General features: G+C 39.9%; 4 protein-coding genes across 4 annotated transcripts; all 4 read left to right on the top strand.

The window, feature by feature from the left end:
- The first annotated feature begins 86 nt into the window (after positions 1-86).
- tmco1 (transmembrane and coiled-coil domains 1) lies at positions 87-3,254 on the top strand. The gene is made up of 7 exons (XM_086284332.1): positions 87-302; positions 1,303-1,380; positions 1,463-1,522; positions 1,613-1,659; positions 1,974-2,041; positions 2,208-2,352; positions 2,775-3,254. Exons 1-7 carry the CDS (start codon positions 233-235, stop codon positions 2,871-2,873), a joined length of 567 nt encoding a protein of 188 aa, XP_086140458.1. The 5' UTR covers positions 87-232; the 3' UTR covers positions 2,874-3,254.
- Positions 3,255-4,153: 899 nt separating this feature from the next.
- LOC147301489 (4-trimethylaminobutyraldehyde dehydrogenase) lies at positions 4,154-10,670 on the top strand. Its single transcript, XM_086284330.1, has 12 exons — positions 4,154-4,302; positions 4,482-4,640; positions 5,185-5,330; positions 5,642-5,771; positions 5,862-5,996; positions 6,551-6,747; positions 8,013-8,153; positions 8,250-8,438; positions 8,563-8,650; positions 8,728-8,869; positions 9,065-9,177; positions 9,261-10,670. Exons 2-12 carry the CDS (start codon positions 4,499-4,501, stop codon positions 9,353-9,355), a joined length of 1,518 nt encoding a protein of 505 aa, XP_086140456.1. The 5' UTR covers positions 4,154-4,302; positions 4,482-4,498; the 3' UTR covers positions 9,356-10,670.
- Positions 10,671-11,849: 1,179 nt separating this feature from the next.
- Positions 11,850-19,613, top strand: LOC147301488 (4-trimethylaminobutyraldehyde dehydrogenase-like). Its single transcript, XM_086284331.1, has 12 exons — positions 11,850-11,999; positions 12,203-12,361; positions 12,896-13,041; positions 15,602-15,731; positions 15,822-15,956; positions 16,642-16,838; positions 17,962-18,102; positions 18,199-18,387; positions 18,512-18,599; positions 18,677-18,818; positions 18,979-19,091; positions 19,175-19,613. The coding sequence occupies exons 2-12, from the start codon at positions 12,220-12,222 to the stop codon at positions 19,267-19,269; spliced, it is 1,518 nt and encodes a 505-aa protein (XP_086140457.1). The 5' UTR covers positions 11,850-11,999; positions 12,203-12,219; the 3' UTR covers positions 19,270-19,613.
- A 1,436-nt stretch (positions 19,614-21,049) lies between these two features.
- On the top strand, positions 21,050-25,037 carry med8 (mediator complex subunit 8). The gene is made up of 7 exons (XM_086283792.1): positions 21,050-21,145; positions 21,363-21,484; positions 21,746-21,890; positions 21,972-22,112; positions 22,208-22,295; positions 22,389-22,628; positions 24,489-25,037. The coding sequence occupies exons 1-7, from the start codon at positions 21,140-21,142 to the stop codon at positions 24,557-24,559; spliced, it is 813 nt and encodes a 270-aa protein (XP_086139918.1). The 5' UTR covers positions 21,050-21,139; the 3' UTR covers positions 24,560-25,037.
- The last annotated feature ends 2,869 nt before the right edge of the window (positions 25,038-27,906 follow it).

Here is a 27,906-nt window from a genome sequence, read left to right as displayed (position 1 = left end):
TGTATATGCATTTTTTCCTTTCTTTCTTTTTCTTTGGTTCTTTTTTTTTTTTTTTTTTTTGGGCTCGGTCGGATGAACCGGAAGTGCTTTTTCGTGGCCTGACCTCTGCAGTAACGCTGACAGGGCTGTATGAAGCTGAAACTCAGCTCAGCGGAAGGTGGTCAGGGTTTATCTTCTGATATAAAGTAAATACTTTTCCTCTCTACGGCCTGGAAAACGGGACTTTGACACCATGAGTACCATGTTCGCAGACACCATTTTGATCGTCTTCATCTCAATTTGTACAGCGTTGTTAGCCGAAGGTGAGCCAAATCTGTCTGACAGGTCGAGGCAGGCGTTTTACCGTGCTCCAGAAAACACTGTTATAGCTCAGAATTTTACATTACTCCGGATTATATGGTAGGGAAACGTCTTCAATGTTATTAATATTCAATAATTCGCAATTTTGTTGCTTTTGTTGACCTGTACTTTGTTAATGACTGAATACAGCTTAACGTTTGTGTCTTCCGGTTAATTTCGCAATAAAAGCCTGAACTTACGTTTGAGACGCTTTCCTCGGGGAGAATATTGACTTCCTCGCTATCTACATTAACAATTTGAAAAAGATAAATAAAAAAAATATTTGTTACAATTTAATTTTGTCTAAATGTTTAGTTTAGATACGGAAGTAAGACATTATTTAACCACATTTGTGTATGATTTACATTCCAGAGTAGAAGTAGAAGTCTTTTTGTTGTATTTTGTCAGCCTATTAGAGCGAGTGATGAAGAGAATAAAGAATTTAAAGATGGGTAGTCCAGAAGACATACCTGTGGCAGTATGGAGATGTTTAGAGGGGAGAGAGGGCAGTGGACCTTTTAACTACATTGTTTAACACAATCTTAGAAAGTGAGAGGATGCCTGAGGAATAGAGAAGACGTTTACTGCTACCAGTTTTAAACAACAAGAGTGATGTGGAGAGCTGTAATAACTGCAGAGAGATAGAGTTGATGAGACATGCCATTAATCTATGGGAAGGAGTTGGTAAAGCTAGTCTAAGAAGAGAACTGATCGTCACTGAGCTGTGTGGACCGTAGAGGAGGTCCATGGATAGAGTGAAGGAGGAATGCAGAGGGTTGGTGTGACAGAAGAGGATGCAAAGCTTATTGGATACTGTGGCTGCAGAGATTTCTTCTGATTCAGGAAAAGGTTTCAGAAATGTGCAAAAACTTCACATATTGATCAGTGTGAAATGTTGGAAACTTCAGTGGCAGTTTTCAAATTTTTTTTAATTTTATTTAAACAATCGTATTTTCTCCTCAGGGATTACCTGGGTTTTAGTGTATCGGACTGAAAAGTACAAGAGACTAAAGGCTGAAGTGGAAAAACAAAGCAAAAAACGTAAGTGACTCAAGTGTTGTCTTGTTAACTTGCTATTTTTTTCAGATTGTTAAAAGATTAATTTTGTCCTCTCTGATACTAGTTGAGAAGAAAAAGGAAACCATAACTGAATCTGCTGGACGCCAACAAAAGAAGAAGATTGGTAAGAACCCTGTAAACAAACCGGTGTTCTGCTTTTATGATCGGCCCTTCTCCTCTGGATAACAGTGTTTTGTGAATGATTGTGTTGCAGAAAGGCAAGAGGAGAAGCTGAAGAACAACAACAGAGACCTGTCTATGGTGAGAGATGTTTTGTTTCCAGTTAATATGCAGCCCAGGCTTAATGTCTGATACTGGGGTTGTCTAGTTATCGTAGTTTAGCGAGGTCATTCCATTTAAAGTCAACTGAATCTGAAAAAAGTTCCCACACAAACCCTTCAGAATGACCATTTCGTTTTCATTTCAACAACTGTAGCGTATTTTTTGTTCTTAAATCAGTTGATAGGCGGGTCAAAATTTTGCCCGCTGATCATTCCAGTCAAACCTTATATATTTTAATTTAAGTGTTTATGGTTAAATGTATGCGTTTTAAATCCTGAGTGTTTGTTTTGTAGGTACGGATGAAATCCATGTTCGCCATTGGTTTCTGCTTCACAGCTCTCATGGGCATGTTCAACTCCATGTAAGTTACTGCAGGGTAAAATACTGTTTCACATTTTGTTAAAAAGCTTTCTCTTTTCATAAAAAAAAAACAAAAAACAAAAACATCAGGCAAAATATAAGAAAGTAACTTGTCCAGTCCATTGTTTTAAACAAGTTCCCTTTTTGGCTTTTTATGTTACGTTCAGTTTCGATGGAAGAGTTGTGGCCAAATTGCCATTTGTGCCACTGTCGTATATCCAGGGACTGTCACACCGCAACCTGCTGGGCGAGGATTACACCGACTGCTCCTTTATTTTCCTCTATATCCTCTGCACCATGTCCATCAGACAGGTAACGTCTATACTTTTATTGTATATCAGTGGACATACTCACCAGGAACGAGTCTGACTTATTGCTGGCAATATGGACAGAGCTTTCACTGCAGCTGTACAAGGACTAAATACTGTTACTCAGATTCAGCATAAACACCTCCAGAGGATATTATCTGGTTTCCACAGGGAGACCAAGGCAGTTGAGTTAATTTAAGTAACATGCTGTGTTCTCTACTGCCACCCTTAGGACAAATTCTGTATTGTTTGTTGAATACACATCTAACTGGTGTTAGCAGGAAACTGTATGTGTAGAATAATATACAGCAATATATCAGGGTTAATATCGTGCATACTAAGTGTTATCAAATGTATATTCTGTGCTGGTTTGGGTATTTGTTTTAGAGTTTCTGCTGTTTTCTTTTGTTTTGTTTTTTCCTGTAGAACATTCAGAAGATGCTCGGTCTTGCACCCTCCAGAGCTGCAACCAAACAGGCTGGAGGCTTTTTAGGACCTCCTCCACAAGCAGCTAAGTTTTCTTAATCAGCAGCCCAGACGTTCCTGCACTGCTGCCTGCAGTCATAGCGCCCCCACCAGCGCACAGACAGAACTGCTCCTGCTGAGGTTAAAAGTCTTACCCGTTGCAGCTACAGTACCACTACTTTGTTTGATTTCTTATTCATTTTGTTGTTTATTTAACATTAAACATTATAACTGTTTTGGTTAGAAATTATAGGAAAATTATAGTTCATTCTGTTGATTATTAAAGGTTACAAATGTCAGCTGTGCATTTAGCAAAATTCATGGAGTGTTTGGAGATTTTAAATTAACGATTGACACAGTAACATCTGATCCAGTTTCAGTATTATTGTATGTCATTGTGTACTGTTGTGTCATGCATATTAATAAAGTTTTATGATTAGATTTCAGGCATGTCTTTTTTGTTGTTGTTGTTGTTGTTGTTTTGTCCCTTTGTACTACCATCTAATTTAAAGGGAAGCTATGGAGTGAAACTCATTTGAGTGAACAAGATATTTTTAAGGGAAAACAAACAAGAGTATGCAGATGCTGCTGAACTAAATCAATCAGATCTTTTTTTTTTTTAATTGTCAGTGATTAAAAGTTGAAACAAAAAATTGTGGGATGTAGCACAAAAACTATCCTTCCCATTTAAAATCTTACTAGTTATTGTCAAGTAATTTGAAGCCCATTAAATCATCAAGAAAAGTGTTTACTGAAGTTGTACATTGAGTAGGATGATGGTTTTCCCTCCCCATCGACTTCTATATGCAGTAACTGGCTTCTTTATGCATATTCAGGAGTCACTTCCTGCTGGCTTTAAGAAAACGTGCAGGTTTAAAGCACCAATCAGAAGCCACGGTCATGTTTTGCATACAATCTGAGGTCCCGAAAAGTGAACTCTGGGATATTACATTACAGAGCAGGTCTCCACCTTATTAAATTATCAGTGCATTCAGTTTTGCACGGGTAAACTCCACACATGCTGTGGATACATTTCATGGTTGTATGAAACAAGCAAGATGCCACAATCTGGGCAGAAATTAAAGGAACGGCAAAAACATCAAACATCAGTTCTTGCTCCTTTCATAAATTTGCTAACAAGTAGATAAATACATTAATGAAATTCTCAAAGTATTTTAAACACTTAAAAATAGTCTGAACAGTACTTTTATATAGAGCTTTTTAATCCTGCTCTAATTAACACATCTCTCATTTATAATGTCTTTAATTCTGCTGCTGGATATTTTAATCTTTGCACCCGTTACACTGCCAGTATTAACTAATAAATCATCTTGTTTTAAAAACAGACCTGCATAAATTTTTACGGTTGTTTTTTTGACCTCTACTCGGAGTGTGTAACAGAAGAAGGCGTGGTCTTCTGGCTGCTAAACGGGCGTGAAGGTGATTAGCGTCTGCCTTCATTTCCAGTCCTTCTGCGGGAGCATAAGCGGTAAAACTTCAGCTACTTTTACTTGTCTGCTATCATATTTAAAATCTGCGCGCGCTGCTTTTCTTGTGCAAGTTTAGCTAACTTAATGTCCGTGCTAGCTTCACGTTAGCAAAGGGAGCGACCAGTTTCGATCACTTGTCCTAAGTTGCGCATCTGTTTTATAACATAATTCCCTGCAGGCGCTTTGCATCTGGAAATGGCCCAGTCAACCCTCGACTCGATGCCCGGAGCCTCGACGGGGACCGTGGTTGTCACGGAGCCTCTGAACTTCTGGGGTGGAAAACGAGTGAAACCCAGGCAGGAGAAAAACGCTGAGCCCGTGTTTGAGCCTGCAACTGGTGAATATACTGCTCTTTAAAATCCGCTTTAGCCTTAGTGCTCCTGCTAAGGACACGTATTCTGGGGAAAACAAGTGACGGTGGTTTAAAGGCCTGCGGTTTTTCTGAAATATATTTGAAACGCTCAGATTCTGCTCAGACTTCTGTTAAGTATTGTAACATAGACATTTTGCCTTAACTATGTGCAGACTAGTAGACAAACAAAGGGCTGTTTTTTTCCCCCTTTACTTGATATTAGTATAAAGTTAACTGGATTTCATGCTTTCAGGTTATAAAGGTTAGGGATATGCACAGTAATGACAGGCAGGCATAAACATTTCTGAAGATTAAACAATGCAAGGGTCTGTTTTACATTTTAATGTTGCACAAAGAAGATCACTACTGTTAGTGAGGGTGTTTTTACTGATTCAGGTTAAAAATGTCAATTGTTAGAAATTGAAAAGAGATTTGATACAAAAAAAAAAAACAAACGAAAAAAAAATAGAAAAAAAGAAAAATGCATGGTGTAGAGCTCTGTAACCTGGTGTTCTTCTGGTCTCTGCAGGCCGGGTCCTGTGTCAGATGGTGCCCTGTGGGGCTGAGGAGGTGGACGAAGCAATACAGAGTGCCTATGCCGCCTACCAGAAGTGGAGCAAGATGGCAGGCATGGAGAGGGCTCGGGTGATGTTGGAGGCTGCTCGCATTATCAGGGTGAGACGGCCAAGCTGTTGTGTAATAACCACCAGCAGTCCAGGAAACTGTCTAGTTCAGTGTTTGTGCAATATAAATTGGACTTGACTGTTGGAAGCCTGCAATAAGACATTAGTTATTCATTAAAATGCACCCCTCCCTTCTCTGCTGGCCTACATTTGAACCAATTTAACCTTTTGTGTGTCTCTATTGTCTCTCGGTCATTGCATAATCTTAAAACAAGACATCTTGTTCCACAAAATTACTGATGAGTGTCAATTAAAATACTTCCATGCTTTTTTTTTTTCCCTTTATGCATGTTAAAAAAATAGGAAAGGAGGGAAAAAATTGCAAAGCTGGAAGTGATCAACAATGGGAAATCCATCATTGAGGCTCTGGTGGATATTGACATTGCCTGGCAGAGCATTGAGTACTATGCCGGCCTGGCTGGTACACTTGCGGGTGGGTGCACCAATGCTTCTGTGTTTGTCAAAAGGTGCAAAAACCTCCGTTTGGTATTGTTTTTAACATTGTGCTGTCATTTTGGTGCAGGCCAGCACATCCAGCTCCCTGGAGGAGCATTTGCTTACACTAGACGGGAGCCACTTGGTGTGTGTGTGGGAATCGGTGCATGGAACTACCCTTTCCAGATTGCATCATGGAAATCTGCTCCTGCTCTGGCATGTGGTGAGTTTTATAACAGCATGTGTATCATCTGCTGTCAGTAATCTGCACAACAGAGGATTGCGACATATAGGAGAGCAGGGGACTGAAACAAGACAGACTAGAGAAGACATACTTTTTCATAGATGTGGGGGGGAGGGGGCAGAGACAAAACGGCAAATGTCCCTCTTTGTCTTAACAGAGAACAGGTTTATATCATATTTTTTTAAAAAAAGAAAAAGAAAAAAAAACAGTAGGACATCTTCAGTGAGCAGTAATTGGTGAGGGTCCATTAACAAGAAGAGCCATCAGCTTCAACTTGCTGCGAGTGTGAGAGGCAAGAAAAGAGTGGAGAAAAACAAGAGTGAGAGAGACAAAAGCAAAAGATTGGCAGTTTAAAATGGGAAGAGCCTGCTAAAGATAATGTAGCAGAGCCACAGAGCCTCTGTCACATCACTGATGAACACTAGTCCTATCAATCCACCTGTTGTACAGCTTGTTCCTGTCTGTTTGTCTTGTTTCATGTGACCATTCACAAAGATAGCTTTGCAGGATTTAATTGTGGTTGTGTTTTTTAGGTAATGCCATGGTATATAAACCCTCTCCAATGACTCCGGTGACTGCTGTCATCCTGGCTGAGATCTACAAAGAGGCTGGGGTACCTGATGGGCTTTTCTGTGTGGTCCAAGGTGGAGCAGAGACCGGCAGCTTGCTCTGCCATCATCCAAAAGTCGCTAAAGTCTCTTTCACGGGGAGTGTTCCTACAGGCAAAAAGGTACAGACCAGTACAGCATTGTTTCCCACACATGGACTGTAGTTGGGCTGCCCTGATACACTGAACTATTATTATTATTAATATTATTATTATTAGTAGTAGTATTATATATTTTATTTCATTTATTTATGTTGTTTTTTTTTTTTTTTTTCAACCAGGCTGTAAACTGAATTTAGTGCTGTGGACTTGGACATTTAAACATGGGAATTTAGGATGCTCCCTTTTGGACTCACTTATTGGGTATTTATACTCCTGTGGGGAAATCTACACCGTAACTATATTGGAACCACAAACCCCTCTAAAATCCTACAGTGCGACCTGATTTGCACCTCCCTAGAAATGTAGTGTTATGGAAATTTTAACAATAACCTGCAAACACCTCGGTGAGCATTAGTTGAAGTGAGTTTAATAACATATTTCAATATGAAGAGAACCACTCCAATCAAACACTAGGGTGATCTCTGAATTGTGGCCGCCGATGCAGATCTTCAAGTCTACAATGAACCTTCTGTGAAGGTGCAATAAAACTTCAGGCCCACTTGTGATAAGTTTCCACATGCATGCATACAATTGGTGTCAGGAGTTATCTTGCTATACTCACTTGCTATATTGCTTTACTAGCTATACCGCTATTGTGATTGGCCTGTTCAACAACTGTTGATTCCTCATGTGCATTTCAAGTTACAATTTTTGAACTTGTCAATGAGAGAATAACAGTCATGATCTCAGTATAAGAAAGAAAAAAAGCGTAGCATCCAATTTTCTCAAATTCCTGGAACGAGAACTGAAGTTATAGGAACTGACATGACGGAATGTACAAAGAAGTGAAACGATGTCAGTTACAAATATGTTTGCCCCTAAAAAGAAAACTGACTGCAGAGAGGCAGTGGGGACCCAGGAGGATAAAAGTACTGCATATAAAACACCAGGACGCAAACACACTGTAGTTAACACATAATGTACCTCAAACAAGCATTAATGCTGCAGGCTCTACAAAGATTTTCTGCAGAAATCTAAATCAGTCCTCATCCTTAAGTCTGCATTGGCTTCACTGTTCATCTTTCAGGATGTTGTATGAATTGGACAGACTCAGAGTACACCGCCCTGGAGGTGACAACTCATGATCTCATGTTCTGCTCATGAGATCTCCTGCAGGGTGGAGGAGGGTCACCCTAACCAGCCTTAAAAATCTGCTGTTTTATTTTAAGCTAAAGGTGACTTTGTTATACAAGCCCACAGACCATGGCTGCTCTCTTTACTTTCAGGTCATGGAAATGTCTGCAAAGAGTGTGAAGCAGGTGACTCTGGAGCTTGGAGGGAAATCTCCTCTCATCATCTTCAAAGACTGCGAACTGGAGAATGCAGTGAAGGGGGCACTAATGGCAAATTTCCTGACACAGGGACAGGTGAGTCTGTACATTGTACTTTTGTGTACTGTGCAGCCTGATGCAAGACAGACTCTTGGAGGTTTTGTTTTATTAACTTTGTGGTGAAATATGCAGGTGTGCTGCAATGGGACCAGAGTGTTTGTGCAGCGGGAGATCATGCCACAGTTCCTAGAGGAGGTAGTCAAAAGGACCAAGGCCATCCCTGTTGGTGACCCCCTGCTCGAGAGCACCAGGATGGGAGCTCTGATCAGCAAACCACAGCTGGAGAAAGTGCTGGGATTTGTCAGTCAGGCCAAGAAAGAGGTGCTTTTCATTAGAGGGAGTGGATTGGCTTTAATAGTTTGTGGTTTCTCAGTTAAGCACAAAGAATCTGTATTACTGTGGGTGTTCTTTAACGTAGCTCTTGTAATTATTTATTTATTTCTAGGGAGCCAGAGTGCTTTGTGGAGGAGATCCCTTTGTCCCCAGTGACCCCAAACTGAAAGGGGGGTATTTCATGTCACCATGCGTACTTGGTATGTCTAACACTTTGGTTAATGGTGGTACAGCACACTCAGCTTTGTTTTTTAACACACAAAGTCTCTCGACACAGATAACTGCAGAGACGACATGACCTGTGTGAAGGAGGAGATTTTTGGCCCTGTCATGTCCGTTTTGCCTTTTGACACGGAGGAAGAAGTGATCAAGAGAGCCAACAACACCACCTTTGGACTGGCCTCTGGGGTCTTCACCAGGTCAGTTTGTTGTGAGTCAGCAGTGTGGTGCAACTGTTGACGGCTTGCTCTTTTAAGATAATGAGTTTATTGCCTTCTGTTGGCTGTGGCTCAAGGTCTCCACAGTGCGGCCAATTCACTGCACAGTAGCAATTTCAAGTTGCATACCGACTGCTTTTCTCTGTATAAAAGTCGGTTCTTTTCCTCCTCCTACAGGGACATTTCTCGAGCCCATCGCGTGGCTGAGAACCTGGAGGCAGGGACCTGCTTTATCAACAATTACAACATCAGCCCTGTAGAGGTGCCGTTTGGAGGATACAAGATGTCGGGTAAGATGCTGTCAGCTTTTCATGGTCTGGGTAAATGCTGCATTTGCTCAGTAAATTAACCAGTTCTCTCCTGATCCCTGCAGGCTTTGGCAGAGAGAACGGCCAGGTGACCATCGAGTACTACTCCCAGCTGAAGACTGTAGTGGTGGAAATGGGTGACGTCGAAAGCCTCTTCTAAAGTTTTACACCGCTGTGCCAGAACTGTGACTAGAGCTCTTCACTTCTCCCTTCTTACTGTGTTAGGCTGACACATAATTAATGCAAAGTGTGTGGAACATGATGTAAACAAGCATAGATGCAGAGCACTCCTTTTTTTTCTTCCCCCCCCAAGTATTCAGTACTTCATTATTACATCAGTAAGTGAAGGATAGCTGGATTTAAAAGTTGGGGTTTTCTGAGGAAACACAAGTGTGCAACGATGGAACCAGCATTAGAGGAAGACTTCTTTGTACTGTTGTTTGGACAGCTGCTCCTTTGTATCAAAATAAATTGTAGAAGCAAATTCTTTTTCTTTGTTGCTTGTGAGGTGAATGCTATACTACGGTGGCCCTGAGATGCCAAACGGACTGCAACTTAAGAAAACACCAGCAATAAGAAAAACGGCTCTTTAGTCTTATACTGCGGCTCCGCGTGGTTTTGGGAAATAAATTAGAAGTATTTAGCTGAAGTGTATTTTATTTATGTTAGTTTTTTTTAACTTGTAGTTCCAAATTGGAAGATTATTGTGACATTGAAATATAAAAATAAAATCAGATTTTATTATTTTGTTCATCGCTCAAAATAAGCGTCACACTCGCGGAAGCCGGTGTACCCGCCGAAACGTCGTGCTTTTATCGAGACTTTCAACCCCAGGTAGGCCAGTTATGGATCTTCGGATCCACATTATGTCAGCAGCTGTTCTCCACCGTGAACTATGTTAAAAACAAACACCGCTCACGCCTCACAGATGACAGCTTACAGTCCTGCCCCGATTTGCAGACGCTGTGCGCAAAGGTTCAGGAGCAGAAGTCCCATTGTAAAGATATCACAGCAGACCCGACGATGTTTCCATGAACATGCTTTTCAGCATCTCTTTATTGACCACTTTTCACACACGGTTGCTGTACGCATACAGCAGGCTGTAGCTTTTCAGCTCACAACCCGACACACACCAACACAACAGCATAGATGGCACAGACGTTAAGGCGGCGAGGCGTGATTGCGGGTGCCGCTCAGGTGCGTCCGCCTCCCCTGCAGCGGTGCTGCAGACCGCACCCGACCACACACATTAACCTGGTAAAATACATATTTAGGCAGTATTTTTCATCTTTTAGCAGCATAGTGCTTTTTTTCCAATTATTATTTTAAAAGTCAGGTCAAGGCTCCAAAAGCCCAAAGGCGATATAAGGGTGCTACATGGATCATTTTAGTTCAGCTGGGTGTCTTTCCTTTTGTTATATTTCTTTGAGTTCAAAATGTGTTAATTACAGAAATAAAATGTAATTTTCTCTGTAGCACTTCATGGATTTCATAAGCAACACACCTTAGTTGTTCACACAAAGCAATAAAGGTAAAAAACTATATACAGTGTTATCTTCATTTTAGATGTCAAAAAGTATTTGCGGCTCCCAGCGTTTTATTTTGCGTGGAAACCGGGTCCAAATGGCTCTTTGGGTCTTAAAGGTTGCTGACCCTGGTGTAGGAGCCATATGAGTTGTTCCATTTTTGACTAAGTGGGTTGGTTTAAATGGACTCGCTGTATTTGGTGCACGGGTGTGGGGCGTGTCTCATGAGTGTGGTAGATGATAAATGTGGTTGCACTCACCTGTTCACGGTACCTGATGTTGATGAGCAGAAAGGTATGAGCATGAAGCAAAACCTTCTCTTGAGCGCAGCTCGTATTATTTTCATGTATTTGACTGTAACTTGATAGTTTATGTATATTTGTGCTCTAATTGATGCCATTTGTGCACTAATTGATGCCATAGGCCAAGTTGTAATTTGGCATTGTAATTAGTAGTGATGGGCAGATGAAGCTTCATGAAGCACTGAAGCTTGTCATCCAATTGGTTCACCCCAGCGCAAAGCTTCTTGAAGCTTCATTTGCTCTAGTAGGACACCTACTGGACGTAAAAATATTAGTTGGCATGAATATGAAGAGTGTGGCCTTTTGCACACAGCCTGTAAATGTCAACAACAAAAGGAGTGTGTAAAACATCTATATTGTAGTGATGGCAGTATACTGTGTATATTTATACTGGCAGTATGGAAAATGATCATTTGGAAATGCTTAAAATGGAAATGATCATTTACTGTGAGGTGAGGTGTGGTTGGGGTGTGGACAGTGGTTGTGCTTTTGTAACGTTGAGGTATGGACAGCTACACACACTGTAAAATCTAATTAGTTCCCAGAACTAAAAAAAATTGAGGAAACTCGTTGCCTCAAAAAAAAAACTAAGTAAAGCTTACTTAAGATGACTGTTAGGACAACTTATACATTGCAAGTCTGCAGTATTAAGAATAACTTGATATTTCTGACTGTACAATACTAATTGTTTACCTACTGACAAACATTTCAAGTTCAACTAAATGAAAAAACTCTTTGTGGTAACCTGAATATGATTAAAATAATTAATGCTCCTCTGTCTTATAGTGGACAGACTTTCTTTTGGGGGGGGGGGCGAGTTGCACCAAAAATTCTGCTGCTGGTTCCTTTAACACCTTGTGTTTTAACAGCAGAAGTGAGTGAGTCAGCAGAAATACGGGGTGGTAGCATGAAGGAGGCGTGGTGTTGAAATAGACTGTGAAGAACCTTTTCCAGTCCTTCTGCGGGAGCATAAGCGGTAAAACTTCAGCTATTTTATTTTGTTGCTTTCATATTTAAAATGTGCACGCGCTGTTTCTCTCGTGCAACTTTAGTTAACTTAATGTCCGTGCTAGCTTCACGCTAGCAAAGGGAGCGACCAGTTTAGATCGCTTGTCCTGAGTTGCACATTTTGCACATCTGTTTTCCAGCTTTGAAACATCCTTCCCTGTATCCCTGCAGGCGCTTTGCATCTGGAAATGGCCCAGTCAACCCTCGACTCGATGCCCGGAGCCTCGACGGGGACCGTGGTTGTCACGGAGCCTCTGAACTTCTGGGGTGGAAAACGAGTGAAACCCAGGCAGGAGAAAAACGCTGAGCCCGTGTTTGAGCCTGCAACTGGTGAATATACTGCTCTTTAAAATCTGCTTTAGCCTTAGTGCTCCTGCTAAGGACACGTATTCTGGGGAAAACAAGTGACGGTGGTTTAAAGGCCTGCGGTTTTTCTGAAATATATTTGAAACGCTCAGATTCTGCTCAGACTTCTGTTAAGTATTGTAACATAGACATTTTGCCTTAACTATGTGCAGACTAGTAGACAAACAAAGGGCTGTTTTTTTCCCCTTTACTTGATATTAGTATAAAGTTAATTGGATTTCATGCTTTCAGGTTATAAAGGTTAGGGATATGCACAGTAATGACAGGCAGGCATAAACATTTCTGAAGATTAAACAATGCAAGGGTCTGTTTTACATTTTAATGTTGCACAAAGAAGATCACTACTGTTAGTGAGGGTGTTTTTACTGATTCAGGTTAAAAATGTCAATTGTTAGATAAGAGATTTGATGCACAGAAAAATGCATGATGTAGAGGAGCCCAGCTCGCTTTTCATTCGTAGCTCAGCTCTGTAACCTGGTGTTCTTCTGGTCTCTGCAGGCCGGGTCCTGTGTCAGATGGTGCCCTGTGGGGCTGAGGAGGTGGACGAAGCCATACAGAGTGCCTACGCCGCTTACCAGAAGTGGAGCAAGATGGCAGGCATGGAGAGGGCTCGGGTGATGTTGGAGGCTGCTCGCATTATGAGGGTGAGGCGGCCAAGCTGTTGTGTAACAACAACCAGCAGGCCAGGAAACTGTCTAGTTCAGTGTTTGTGCAATATAAATTGGAGTTGACTGTTGGAAGGCTGTAATAAGACATTAGTTATTCATTAAAATGCACCCCTCCCTCCACTGCTGGCCTTGTTGCATGTTACACATTTACCTGCAGTAAAACTGGACTCCTTTCAACCATACATAGCACAAACATTCACATTGGGAAGACAGGTCAGAGAGAGGTAGAATGTAAGAGAAACAAAGAGAAATACCCAACATCAGGGACAAGAGGAGAGAAAAAGATCTCTGCTCAAACTGAGTTCCCAGTGGGAGAGCAGTTTGAGAACAGTACAAAAAAACCCCCAAAAAACAGCTCAGCACAGAAAAGCACATGGATCTTCACATCTTACACCATGTAAAAAGGGCGTGACATGGGTGGGGGGTATGAAGGAGTGAGCCAGTGTAGACAACAGCCATCCTGTCCTGCAGCTATGCTCCAGCGCGGGACACAGACCTGCCGTGTGTGTGTGTGTGTGTGTGTGTGTGTGTGTGTGTGTGTGTGTGTGTGTGTGTGTGTGTGTGTGGTCTTTCACCAGCCGACACAGGTGGCCTTTTAAGGATAATGTCAGACAGTCACAGCACAGTTTGGGAGAAATTGTTGTTCCAGCCAGCCATTTGACCTTGGAGCCTTCTAGCTAAAATTTAAATTTTATTGAATTTTTTATTTATTTAAATTATTGATTAGCATTCAAATATCTCAGTGAATACAGAATAAAGATTACCACAAAGCAAGAAAGCATGAGACAAGGCTAATCAAAAGGTATTGGCTGAAGCATATGCTTATTACGCCAACACTTTTAACAAAAGATCTTTTAGCATGCAGCTCATGTACATAGAGCTGAAAGCAAAGAATAAAACAAAACAAACAAAAAACAAAACTAACTTTGCACCTTAGATGAGTAACTACATTAAATTAAATTTCATTAAAATAATCAAAGCAAAACAACCAAGGGTTTCAGCATTATTATTTTTGCTCTTTTCATTCTTCTTTATATTTTTCTAATACTCTATTTTTAAACAAGGAAAACAGAAACACATCTCTGCTTTATGTTTGTCCTTCTCTTTTTCTTTTTAAAGAAATCTGTTCCCCTTAAGTCATATTGACTCTCTCTGACTTTAAACAGCTTCTGAGTACTGCGGCAAAGCAAGTTATTTTGTGTTTTATACATTATCTGTGCCAGCATTCAACTAAATCTTAAAAATTCAGGGTATTCAGATTAATAAACAAAATGTTAGTTGGTTCTATATAGTTTGATTGATTTATAATTCTTATAGCTCCTTTTTTTTTTTTTTTTTTTTTGTAACTTGAAAATAGGAAGAGTATTTGTTTTATATGCATTACCCCATATCTCCAGACAGTAAGTCATATATGGAAGCAACAGAGTACAATAAAGTGTGTATAATGATTTCTTGTTCAGGACATGCTTTGTTTTGGAGAGAATAGCAATGGTTTTTGACATTTTTGTTTTCACATGGTTTATATGTGACTTCCAGCTAAGCTTATCATCAATTATCACTCCAAGAAATTTATTTTCATGTACTTTCAATTTCAATTCCATTAACCCTGATTTTAGATACATTTTTCATTTGTCTAGTGCCAAAAATAATACATTTTGTTTTGTTTATATTTAATGATAACTTAAATATATTAAAAAACTGTATTGATATAAATAACTCCTTTTCCACTGTAGTCAGAAGCTGTTCTAGGTTTTTACCTGAGCAATACAGAGTGGTATCATCAGCAAACAATACACATTACAGAGATAGATAGATAGAGATATAAAGAATTAGGGCCCAGCACAGAGCCCTGAGGAACGCCACAAGTTACCGTCAACTGATTAGATTTTACATTATTGATTTCGACATATTGAAATCTGTCATCCAAGTAACTTTTCATCCACTTGTATGACATCCCTCTTATACCATATCTCTCTAGTTTATTCAATAATATAGAATGATCAATTGTGCTTAGGCTGCTGCCCCCGCAACCCGGCCCCGGATAAAGCAGATGAAGATGGATGGATGATCAATTGTATCAAACGCCTTTTTTAAGTCTATAAAAACACCAACAGTATATTCCTTATGATCTATTGCAGTAGATATCCCTTCAACAAGTTCCATCACTGCCATCCAAGTGGACCTTTTCGCTCTAAAGCCATATTGGTTATTACTTAGGAGATTATGCTTCTCAATATATTTATCAAGTCTATTAACAAATAACTTTTCTAAATTTTTAGAGAACTGTGGGAGTAGTGATATTGGCCTGTAATTGGTAAATTGACATCTCTCTCTCTCCTTTTTATGGATTGAAATAACGTTTGCTATTTTCATTTTTGAGGGAAACCATTTGGATCAATTTAACCTTTTTTGTGTCTATGCAATGACAAAGAGACAATACAATCTTAAAACAAAACATCTTGTTCCACATAATTACTGAAGAGCTTCAATTAAAATAGTTCTTTTTTTTCCCTTTATGCGTATTTTGAAAAAATAGGAAAGGAGGGAAAAACTTGCAAAGCTGGAAGTGATCAACAATGGGAAAACAATCACTGAGGCTCTGGGAAATATAGACTTTTCCTGGAAGAGCATTGAGTACTATGCCGGCCTGGCTGGTACACTTGCGGGTGGGTGCACCAATGCTTCTGTGTTTATCAAAAGTTGCAAAAACCTCCATTTGGTATTGTTTTTAACATTGTGCTGTCATTTTGGTGCAGGCCAGCATATCCAGCTCCCTGGAGGAGCATTTGCTTACACTAGACGGGAGCCACTTGGTGTGTGTGTGGGAATCGGTGCATGGAACTTCCCTATCCTGCTTGCAACATTGAAGTCTGCTCCTGCTCTGGCGTGTGGTGAGTTTTATAATAGCATGTGTATCATCTGCTGTCGGTAATCTGCACAACAGAGGATTGCGACATATAGGAGAGCAGGGGACTGAAACAAGACAGACTAGAGAAGACATACTTTTTCATAGATGTGTGGGGGGAAAAAAACAAAAACAACAAATGTCCATCTTTGTCTGTGTCTTTTTGTTAAAATATGCACATTTGAAAAACTAGTTCTTCTGCATGTGCTTAGCTTGAATAGCTTAACAGAGAACAAGTTTATATATCATATTTTAAAAAAACAGTAAGACATCCTCAGTGAGCAGTACTTGGTGAGGGTCTGTTAACAAGAAGAGCCGTCCAACACAACCAGGAAGGGACAGCAGTCAGCTGCAACTTAGTGTGAGTGTGAGAGGCAAGAAAAGAGTGGAGAAAAACAAGTGTAGAGAGAGAAAAGCAATAGATTGGAAGTTTAAAATAGGAAGAGCCTGCTAAAAATAATGCAACAGAGCCTCTGTCACATCACTGATGAACATGTTATTCTTTTAAAACGTTACTTTTGGCCTGTTTAATACTGGATTCTACCACACGTTCCTATCAATCAGCCTGTTGTACGGTTTGTTTCTATCTGTTCGTCTTGTCTCGTGACCATTCACAAAGATGGCTCTGCAGGCCTTAACTTGCAGGATTTAATTGTGGTTGTGTTTTTTAGGTAATGCCATGGTATATAAACCCTCTCCAATGGCTCCGGTGACTGCTGTCATCCTGGCTGAGATCTACAAAGAGGCTGGGGTACCTGATGGGCTTTTCTGTGTGGTCCAAGGTGGAGCAGAGACCGGCAGCTTGCTCTGCCATCATCCAAAAGTTGCTAAAGTCTCTTTCACGGGGAGTGTTCCTACAGGCAAAAAGGTACAGACCAGTACAGCATTGTTTCCCACACATGGACTGTAATTGGGCTGCCCTGATACACTGATGACCTTCAAAGTAAATTTTGTTCTTTGTTTTGTTTTTTGACCTGTCCAATATTGGAGTGGGATCTGTTTACTAATATAGAATATTTTAGTTTAGAACATAGATGCACATAGGCACTGTGATGTCTCCATGTTAAGCATTAGCATTTTGTCTGCTGCTGTGATGTTTTGTTTTAAGACAGAAGTCAAGCAGGTAGAATGCAGTTAGCAAGCTGCCAAAACTGAAATGGTTTAAGAAGAATTATTGATTTCTTTATTCTTCTTCTTCTCATTATTATTTTCAACCAGGCTGTAAACTGAATTTAGTGCTGTGGACTTGGACATTAAAGATGGGAATGTAGGGTTATTGGCTCACTTTTGGAGTCACGTATTGGGGTATTTATTCTCCTGTGGGACACAGCCCTGACCTACTGTGATTCGCCTGTTTAGCAACTGTTGATTCCTCATGTGCATTTCTAGTTGCGATTTTTGAACTTGTCAATAAAAGAATAACAGTCATCATCTCAGTATAAGAAAGAAATGGAATCAAATTTCAGCAAATTCCTGGAATGAGAACTGAAGTCATAGGAACTGGCGTGAGGGAAAGTACAAAGAAGTGAAACGATATCAGTTACAAATATCTTTGCCCCTAAAGAGAAAACTGACTGCAGAGAGGCAGTGGGGACCTGGGAGGATAAGAGTCCCAGTGTTTTGTTTCAGTCAACTGGTTCAGCATATAAAACACCAGGACACAAACACACTGTAGTTAACACATAATGTACCTCAAACAAGCATTAATGCTGCAGGCTCTACAAAGATTTTCTGCAGAAATCTAAATCAGTCCTCATCCTTAAGTCTGCATTGGCTTCCCTTTTCATCTTTCAGGATGTTGTATGAATTGGACAGACTCAGAGTACACCGCCCTGGAGGTGACAACAGTAGCCCTTGTTCTGCTCTGGAGATCTCCTGCAGGGTGGAGGAGGGTCACCCTAACCAGCCTTAAAAATCTGCTGTTTTATTTTAAGCTAAAGGTGACTTTGTTATACAAGCCCACAGACCATGGCTGCTCTCTTTACTTTCAGGTCATGGAAATGTCTGCAAAGAGTGTGAAGCAGGTGACTCTGGAGCTTGGAGGGAAATCTCCTCTCATCATCTTCAAAGACTGCGAACTGGAGAATGCAGTGAAGGGGGCACTAATGGCAAATTTCCTGACACAGGGACAGGTGAGTCTGTACGTTGTACTTTTGTGTACTGTGCAGCCTGATGCAAGACAGACTCTTGGAGGTTTTGTTTTATTAACTTTGTGGTGAAATATGCAGGTGTGCTGCAATGGGACCAGAGTGTTTGTGCAGCGGGAGATCATGCCACAGTTCCTAGAGGAGGTAGTCAAAAGGACCAAGGCCATCCCTGTTGGTGACCCCCTGCTCGAGAGCACCAGGATGGGAGCTCTGATCAGCAAACCACAGCTGGAGAAAGTGCTGGGATTTGTCAGTCAGGCCAAGAAAGAGGTGCTTTTCATTAGAGGGAGTGGATTGGCTTTAATAGTTTGTGGTTTCTCAGTTAAGCACAAAGAATCTGTATTACTGTGGGTGTTCTTTAACGTAGCTCTTGTAATTATTTATTTATTTCTAGGGAGCCAGAGTGCTTTGTGGAGGAGATCCCTTTGTCCCCAGTGACCCCAAACTGAAAGGGGGGTATTTCATGTCACCATGCGTACTTGGTATGTCTAACACTTTGGTTAATGGTGGTACAGCACACTCAGCTTTGTTTTTTAACACACAAAGTCTCTCGACACAGATAACTGCAGAGACGACATGACCTGTGTGAAGGAGGAGATTTTTGGCCCTGTCATGTCAGTTTTGCCTTTTGACACGGAGGAAGAAGTGATCAAGAGAGCCAACAACACCACCTTTGGACTGGCCTCTGGGGTCTTCACCAGGTCAGTTTGTTGTGAGTCAGCAGTGTGGTGCAACTGTTGACGGCTTGCTCTTTTAAGATAATGAGTTTATTGCCTTCTGTTGGCTGTCGCTCAAGGTCTCCACAGTGCGGCCAATTCACTGCACTCTGTATAAAAGTCGGTTCTTTTCCTCCTCCTACAGGGACATTTCTCGAGCCCATCGCGTGGCTGCGAGTATGGAGGCAGGGACCTGCTTTATCAACAATTACAACATTAACCCTATAGAGTTGCCGTTTGGAGGATACAAGATGTCGGGTAAGATGCTGTCAGCTTTTCATGGTCTGGGTAAATGCTGCATTTGCTCAGTAAATTAACCAGTTCTCTCCTGATCCCTGCAGGCTTTGGCAGAGAGAACGGCCAGGTGACCATCGAGTACTACTCCCAGCTGAAGACTGTAGTGGTGGAAATGGGTGATGTCGAAAGCCTCTTCTAAAGTTTTACACCGCTGTGCCAGAACTGTGACTAGAGCTCTTCACTTCTCCCTTCTTACTGTGTTAGGATAACACATAATTAATGCAAAGTGTGTGGAACATGATGTAAACAAGCATAGATGCAGAGCACTCTTCCCCCCCCCCCCCCCCAAAAGTATTCAGTACTTCATTATTACATCAGTAAGTGAAGGATAGCTGGATTTAAAAGTTGGGGTTTTCTGAATAAACACGCAAGTGTGTAACATTGAAGTAATCGGAAGAAAATTTCTGCCTAACAGCTGTCACATTTATGTACTGTTGCTTGGACAGCTGCTTCTTTGTATCAAAATAAACTTGTAGAAGCAAATTCTTTTTCTTTGTTGCTTGTGAGTTGAACTGTATGAATATGCTATACTGAAATCACTTCAACAGTCACTTCAAGGTGCTTTATAATGCAAGGTAAAGACTACAATATTAGACAGAAAATGCCAACAATCAGGGATCCCCCCCCCCCTGTGGGCGAGATGAAGAGCTTCCTTTTTACAGGGAGAGACCTCCATCAGAACCAGGCCTGTGGAAGAGCAGCCATCTGCCTCAACTGGAAAGATCAAAGGACAGCAGACCAGCGGATGAAGTTAATAACATACAATACATGAGTGAAAAGAGCTGAGTGGAGAAAAAATATTTAAAATAATTTGTTAAATAAGTTTAATATGGGAAGTCACTCAGCAAGCGTGGTCTAGTGCTGGGTCACCTGACCAAGCTCTAACTTTATGAGTTATAAAAACTTTCAAGGCCAAATTCAAAAGTAGAGAGGGTGCCAAGACTCTCTACTTTAGCCGTTTGGCTCTCTACTCAATAATTATTATATTATTGACGTAATATAATAAAAATATACTTTTATTACTATATGTGAGGAGAAGGATTTTAAGTTCCGCATTTAACGGAGTCAGTAAAGAGTTGATATTATGGGAGAAATATGATCTCTCTTTTCCGTTCCTGGTACCTGGAAAATGGTACTATTAATTGACATTTTAGTTATTCTGTAACTGATGTTATTATTGTTGATAATACTAATTAGCAGGTAGAATGAGGATTTTGGTGGTGTACAACCACAAACTTTGACAGCGCATTTGATATTATATGCTACCAGGTGCTTTCTAAAATTGCAGATCATTCACTCATAATGGTCTGCAATTCGTATGTGTTGTGCTTCATGTTGAAGCAAACTGAAGGTCCTGGTTTCTTTCTGCGTGCTCACGCTTCCTCCCAGAAGCATGCATGTTAGGTTAACTGTTTATGTCTGTGTATCTGTGTAATCTAGATGATTGTCTCGTGACAACAGGGTTCATATTGTTAAACAATAACTGCTTTACTGATAAGGCAGCAGCACCATGTTGTAGTTTAAAAGCAGTTGTATGTTGCTATATCTCAAGTATAGAAATAAATGGAGCATTTATAAGGTAGGAATGTAATTGAGAACCTGCAAAGCGTTATCTGACACACACACACACACACACACACACACACACACACACACACACACACACACACACACATATATGTATATGTATATGTATATATATATATATATATAGAGAGAGAGAGAGAGAGTATACAGTTAATGTACAAATTAATTACTATAGTAATATAGATTAATATAGATATACATTCAGTTTTTACATATATCACATTTGAACTCTAAACTCTAAACTGAAATGTTTGCTTAAATATCGCATAAGTTGCGTACTGGATTATTTGTTTACGAGAACATTTTGAATAAATAAACGTTATAGCGTTTCCGCCATGTTTAACCAGCAGGCTTTTACTTTGACAGTGATGAACCGGAAGTGCTTCTCTGTCGCTTGAGGTTGGCTAAATTCTACTTGAACAATGCAGGTAATAAATATGAATATATATTCTGTACGACAGTATAATGCCTTCTTAGATGTAGTAACATTCATTAAAATGTTTATTTTGTCTGATGACTCATTTTCTTGTTGTTTAAGTGACTGACTCTTAAGTGGCTGAGGTTATGCACTCTTTAGCCGTTTGGCTAGCACAGCTGTGTATTTGCAGTGTTTGGGAGGTTTTTAATGCTTTTGTTGTCTTTTAGCAACGAGAAGAGAAACAGTTAGAGGCGTCAGTGGAGTCTCTCATTTCGCGGGTGGCTCACGTTAAAAATGCTCTGCACAGTTTCATTTACAAACTAGAAAACGAGTACGAGCGTTTGACGTGGTGAGTAAAATTATTTTCATTGTAAAGCAGGCTGTTTTGTTTTAAAAGAAACGCGACATAGATTTAAGTCGCGCTAATACTTTGTTGTTCAAGCTGTTTTTGACAACAACATATAAACACGGTTTGTTCCTTTTATTTACAGGAGCAAATTTGACAGAAACTGTGGAAAATCTTGTCTTGTGGATATACAGATTTGATCTGAAACGCGTGCTTTGTGGATTATTTTGAGCTCTCACAGATGTGCCCTTTTTTGTCCTATAGGCCTTCTGTTTTGGATAACTTCGCCCTTCTGTCTGGTCAGCTGAACACCATCAATAAACTGCTCAGGAACGAGAAGACACCGTCCTTTCGCAACCAAGTTATAATCCCCCTGGTCCTGTCTCCAGACCGAGATGAGGACTTGGCAGTGAGTACCACAGCTGATAACACGTTTCCTCTTTTGAAAAAAGAAGTAGTTTCTCTGAGCTGTCTGTTTACCTGCTCTCAGAAACTCACGGAGCAGCGCGTTCCAGTGTTCAGCCATGAGATCGTACCGGACTACTTGCGGACCAAACCTGACCCAGAGGTGGAGGAGCAGGAGAAAACGCTGAGTACAGAGGCAGCACGTATTGGCCCCGATGTGGCCCAGGTTAGTTTGGACTCACATAAAATAAAATATTCTGTCATTTTTGGGAATATTTTGCAATTTTTGTTTAAACCTTCAGGTTTTATTGTCATGAACAGAAACAGATCCAGGCTTTGAATAAGATTTGCACTACTCTGCTGGAGAAGCTAAGCAACCCTCGTGAGGACAGAGATGCAGAAAGCGCTGGTATGTTGCACTTCTGCTGCAGTTTTCTTTAATAAATTACACAAATACAATGGTGACTCTCAAATTTTATTTTATTTTATTTTTTTTACACAGCTATGCGACAGAGCAAACCGTCTTTCAACCCTGCTGACACTAACGCATTAGTTTCGGCCGTTGCATTTGGAAAGGGACTTTCCAAATGTAGGCCTCCTGGTCCCGTGGCCCCTGGACACCAAGGACAGGGGTCCATGATGAGTGGAGGTCCAACCTTACAGCAGGTCACTATTGGTGGGGGTTCAGGCCAGCAAGCAGGTATGGGAGGACCTGTGGCTCAACAGCAGCAAGGTCAGACAGGTAGGAGACTTGGAAAGCTGAGTTAGTATTTTACCTGAGCACAGCATCACAGTTATGTGAGAGCCAGCCATAGAGTGCTTTGCCGTGTTTCTTCAGTTTTCTTCAGTTTCAACATTTTACCGATGACAGTCATTAGTTTTTGAATTATAATGAATTAAGTGTGATGCTCCATTTAAAAATGATGGTCACTTTAAGAGGTAGGAAGGTGAATTATACAGGATATGTTAAAGACAAAGTTTTAAAACACCAGGCTAATAGCAAAAATGCTCAGTTCTAGGCTTCATAACAGGATACTCAAACAATTTTACATTATCATGCAGTTTAATAAATGGCCTTTTCCAATATTTAAAAAAAAAAACAATAATATTGCACAAATGAAAAAACATTCTCAAGCTAATGTGCCCATTTTTCCCATGCAATAATCCATCTATGCTTCCACCCAAATGCAGAGGCTGAAGGGACCGTGGCGCGTACTGACGATTAGCCCTTATTAGGGGGCATTAACAGTCATATCTGATATATATATATATATATATATATATATATATATATATGAGTATTACAAAGTAGTTGACTGTCATCCCTGGCTTTCCAAACATGGACATGATTTAAAATAATAGATGGCATTTTGTCATAAATTTGGTAGAAATGCTAACATTTCTGCATAGAATTCATTTCTGTGGTCTAAGTATAGTTGTTATCATGTAGTTTACAGCTTAAAAACATGTTAAGGTGTGCACTACCTGTTTAATTTAACTTGAAATGAGCTTTCACCTCAAAGTAATCCCCATATTAATGCCAGGAAACTTCCCACCCAACATTACATTGTAATGAGATGATAATATTCATTTTCATATGGAAACTGCTTGTTTGTTTAGATGTATTGATACTGCTTTGAACTCTACAGATCATTTTCAAGAGTTTATGGACCTCGAAACTTGCACATTGACTGCTAGCTAAGATTGTCACAATACTAGAATTTATTGAGTATATACTCAGGGAACTACTAAATACCATTTTTGAGACCATGCTGACGATTTTGACCCCATCCTGCAACAATAGTAAAGAAAAGTAATAGTGAAGAACTCACATTTCAAAAAACATGTTGAATTTTTGCAAACTTTTTCAAAAATAAGTTGGATTCAACAAAATAGGTTTTTAAGATTCATCTGATTTCTTTTATTAATTAAAAAAAAAAATGTTCTTCTTGTTCACAACTGCATGCAGCCTCTCTGTCATCCACCATCCACTCTGCAGCTCTTTGCATCCTCAGCTCTGCTCTTCAGGCCTGAAACCCATCTGAATAAGCTACTCTTCTCCAGATTTGACTTTTTATTTTCTTGGATTATCCACTCATGGCTGTGCAGAGCAGCCTACTCGATTCACCATGTGTCCATAACCCGACTTGCCACAACTCTATATTCAATATGCCATCTGTCATTCATAATCATTACAGGCTAACTACAGCATGCTAGCTGCTGCGTTAATGAACTGTTAAATACTTCAGTGCTGTTGAAACAGACGTTTTACTGACCTCTGAAATTCCTCCTCAAGTGTTGTTCAGTGTTATGAATGCTAACAACTTTAGTTGTTAGTGAGGGGAGGGGCTGTGTGCGTCACTGTCTGCAGACTGTCTTCAAAGATGGAACTGTTTGTATCGATACTATGGCAAAGGAGAATCTCAATTTGATAGTCATTTTGGAGTTGATTAATATTGGAGTATTAAATTAAATAAATTTTTTTTGACAACCCAGCTGTTAACACAGGATGTTTTGAATGATTTATATCTGCACTTGAAGAAAGAAAAAACCTTAAAGATGCATATATAGGGTTGATCTCTTCCCTTTGGTTTTCTCTCAGGAAAAATGCCAAGCAGCATCAAGACAAACATCAAATCTGCGTCTGGGTCAATGCATCCTTACAACCGATGAGCGGCCTTCTCACCTGTTACCATTCGGAGACTCACCTTCAGAGGTGCCAGCATTTACAGTAGAAAACTGTCACTTCTGTTTAATGCAGGGGTGGGCAAAACATTTTTCCAAGGGGCCTCATGAAAAACTGGGACTGTTGCGTAGGGCCCCCATTTATAACTTGAACTGATCATTATGATCTCATTACAAGGTTATTGTTACGTCCTTCCACAAGTTCAAGTTTCTTTTGTGGCGTCTTGGAGAAATGATTCCCCCATGCCTGTTTTAGTGCGTTAGTTTCATGGAGAATAATAAATACAAAAACAGCATGGGGATTTTTTTTCACATGTCACTGAAGCTGTTGTAGTTTTTCATATCACATCTAAATGTCAGTGTTTGTTTGAACCACTAGATGGCAGTCTGCTTTCATTTCTGGAATTATAGTTTGGAACTGTAATCAGGACACTTTTTTCAATTAAAAACAATGTGCTCAAAATAATTCCTTGTTGTGTAATTAATCCACTGTTTACTGTTGTTTAATTATTATTAATACACTGAAGGTTTCTATAAATTAATAAATCTTAGTGCCTTGATGCGGAAGCTCTCGTTCTCATCAAATGACCATCCCCACATGTTAGATGTGCACTATGATCTGATGTCTGTTTCACATTTCTGCCCTTTATTTTTTCTTCTGCTCCTCTTTGTCCATTTGGCTGCAGTACCAAAGGTGAGAATAATGAGGGTGGACGTTGCTCTGTGTGGCCTGATAATGTCAAAGTGTTTAAGGGGGGAAATGAGGAAGTATCGGTGCTGACGTGTGAGGGGGGCCTCTCTCTGTGCCGGCTCTCTCTGTCCACTCCAATCCCTGTCCTGCTGCACAGCACAGTGACCGTGCTGCTGTCACAGCATGCAGACCCATGCCTGACCTACATACACCCTCTGTCCCCAAACAGGCGGACGTCTCGCTGTGTCAGCCGCCGTGGTCAGATGCTCTGCTGAGACAGCTCAAAGCTGCACAAGGTCACACTTGTGTCCGTGGATGAGGTCTAAATTTTAAACAAAGAGCTAACGGGCAACATCCTGCGAACATCACAAAACAGAAAGGTTCAGCTGAGGTTATCTGCCAAACTATCATCCAAACTTAGAGACTGCAGAGGACACACTAGGATGGACTGTTTTCATACCATCCTAGTGTTAAATTTGACTTTATACACAGAAATATATCCTAGATTCTTTGCAAAACATGTTTGTTTTTTTCTTTCATGATTTCTGCAAATAAAGTGACAAACTTGTGAGGCTCTTAGGTTTTTCCTGTTTTCTTAGATGGTCCAGTTACATATAATTGGCATATTCCAAATAGTATTAGATATGATGATAATCCAAAACCAGTCCTCCCGAAAAAGAACAAATGATTTTTTCATATATAAAATAGTCTATATTTTGACATATAAATCTACTTTTATTTTTAATTTAAGCAGTGATATTTACTTGCTGTCTCTGATGCTTTTATCTGCACTTCAGTCAGTTTTTTTTTCTTTTCAAACCACCTTTAAAGGGTAAAAATATATTTAAGTGCTTATTTTTTTTAAATCATTGCTAATACTAAATCTAAACAATCTGCTAAAGATCCCTCCCATTTCAGTCAGCATGCCATCCTGCTTCAGATTTCAAAATGAGTCAAACAAATAGTTTACTTTTCCTCTTTAGTGGTAGTTCATGTTAAAAGATGGCCATGACCAAGTTGACCATGCTTCCATTCTTATAATTTTCTGTTGAACATTATAAGAAAGTTTCTTCTTCTCATATAATAATGGCATATTGTAAAGAAAACATCGGCTTTCCTGATTGTCCAATCATTTAAACAGTTGCAGCGATGTAAATTGCACTCCCTGGTGAGTGCACATATAGTTCTGACACACTATCAGTGCCCCGAAACCACCGTCGCCACCGCATCTGAACCTTATTACAACAGCTAATCGTCTCTCTGTTGTGCAATTAGAGCGTTCATTTACTCCCCGTCATAAAATATGAATCTGAACAAAATCCATTTACGCTGCGGTACAAAACCAAAGTGAAGCAGTTTTATGAATTTGGTAAAAGTTATATTGGCACCAGAATCTGATTTTGTGCCTTACTACAAAAATGATTTTGGATTAGACACGCAATGTAAAGTCATTAACTTTATGGCAAAACAGCATAAAAAGTGTAGGAAAAACTGTGGACAACACAAACCGATGTTGTAAACCTTCAAACTTTTCCCTGCATCATCTAAAAGAAATAGTTTTGACACTCCAGCCTTTTAGTAATTTAAATGATCATAAATAAATAAACAAATAAAACAGTAGCTTAATAATTAGCAGCCAAGGTAATACGACATTCATCAGATACACTAGTTTTGCTTAAAGCTACAGACTGACTTTAAACTGTGCAACTTTGCAGGAGGAGAGCAACTCTTAAATCACGTCTAATTAAATATTTCATTTAGCTGCCTTATTAGTTAAAATATATTTAAGCAGCATATTGAATACAGATTTCCATGGAAGCCCGTTTCTGCCACAAAAAAAAAAGTATCCATAACTCAAAATTTCGACTTATTTTCTCGAAATTTCGACTTATTAACTTCAAATTTCGACTTATCAACTCGAAATTTCAAGCTAGCTCTGCCAATCAGTAATCTATCTGGAATGCGCACTAAAAATCCCCATCGCAACAAATTGGCGCTTTTCGAGAGTACATTTGCTGAGAGTAACGCCATGTGATTCAGCTAATAACACAAGCCACACAAATCAGCAATTTGTGCATTCATGACTGGTTGTAATACTGGTAGCTTAGCTATAACATTTGTAGCTTAGAGCTTCAGCTTCTGGGTAACAAGGAAATGACATCATTCACGTAGATTGCTGATAGCAGTTAACATCGAGATATTAACTCAAAATTTTGAGAAAAGTAAGTCAACATTTCGAGCTACTTTTCTCGAAATTTTGAGTTAATAAGTTGAAATTTCTAGAAAATAACTCAAAATTTCGAGTTATGGATACTTTTTTTTTGTGGCGGAAACGGGCTTCCATAGATTTCAGTGCACTCTTTATGAAACAGGGGGCATGTCACCGTGGAAAAGTACACTCTTGTCAGGATAGAAATATACAACTATAGATGAGCAGTACTTTGTAATGAAACAAGTAACATGCCCCCTACTCCATGAAAAAATTCCACCAGATCCTCTCATTATTCGAGGCCCATTTGTGCCAGTATCTGTTGCACATTTTGTATATGAGCCTTCACATGATGTTTCATAAGCTTTTTTTCTCATCTCCATTGTTTCCTTTAATGATTCTGCCTTTGTATGACACATCAGGTCACAGAAACCA

This window comes from Aulonocara sp. 'chitande type north' Nkhata Bay, linkage group LG23 (genome assembly GCF_057382095.1).
Source record: "Aulonocara sp. 'chitande type north' Nkhata Bay isolate Kocher_YH1m ecotype deep benthic linkage group LG23, A_spYH_male_GT1.1, whole genome shotgun sequence".
Taxonomy (NCBI): Eukaryota; Metazoa; Chordata; class Actinopteri; order Cichliformes; family Cichlidae; genus Aulonocara; species Aulonocara sp. 'chitande type north' Nkhata Bay.
The sequence above is the reverse complement of the archived record's forward strand: the minus strand, read 5'-3'. Positions and strand labels throughout refer to the sequence as shown.

What these genes read in the sequence shown, in the direction of transcription:
- LOC147301488 (XM_086284331.1), top strand. Translation starts at nt 12,220, where the DNA reads ATGGCCCAGTCAACCCTCGACTCGATGCCCGGAGCCTCGACGGGGACC. An exon ending in ATTTCCTGACACAGGGACAG is followed by an intron (nt 18,103 to 18,198) that starts GTGAGTCTGTAC and finishes TGAAATATGCAG; the next exon opens with GTGTGCTGCAATGGGACCAG. An exon ending in CATGTCACCATGCGTACTTG is followed by an intron (nt 18,600 to 18,676) that starts GTATGTCTAACA and finishes CTCTCGACACAG; the next exon opens with ATAACTGCAGAGACGACATG.
- tmco1 (XM_086284332.1), top strand. Translation starts at nt 233, where the DNA reads ATGAGTACCATGTTCGCAGACACCATTTTGATCGTCTTCATCTCAATT. An exon ending in ATGGGCATGTTCAACTCCAT is followed by an intron (nt 2,042 to 2,207) that starts GTAAGTTACTGC and finishes TGTTACGTTCAG; the next exon opens with TTTCGATGGAAGAGTTGTGG. An exon ending in GCACCATGTCCATCAGACAG is followed by an intron (nt 2,353 to 2,774) that starts GTAACGTCTATA and finishes TTTTTCCTGTAG; the next exon opens with AACATTCAGAAGATGCTCGG.
- med8 (XM_086283792.1), top strand. An exon ending in GAGTACGAGCGTTTGACGTG is followed by an intron (nt 21,485 to 21,745) that starts GTGAGTAAAATT and finishes TTTGTCCTATAG; the next exon opens with GCCTTCTGTTTTGGATAACT. An exon ending in ACAGCAGCAAGGTCAGACAG is followed by an intron (nt 22,629 to 24,488) that starts GTAGGAGACTTG and finishes GTTTTCTCTCAG; the next exon opens with GAAAAATGCCAAGCAGCATC.
- LOC147301489 (XM_086284330.1), top strand. Translation starts at nt 4,499, where the DNA reads ATGGCCCAGTCAACCCTCGACTCGATGCCCGGAGCCTCGACGGGGACC. An exon ending in CGTGTTTGAGCCTGCAACTG is followed by an intron (nt 4,641 to 5,184) that starts GTGAATATACTG and finishes TGGTCTCTGCAG; the next exon opens with GCCGGGTCCTGTGTCAGATG. An exon ending in GCCTCTGGGGTCTTCACCAG is followed by an intron (nt 8,870 to 9,064) that starts GTCAGTTTGTTG and finishes CTCCTCCTACAG; the next exon opens with GGACATTTCTCGAGCCCATC.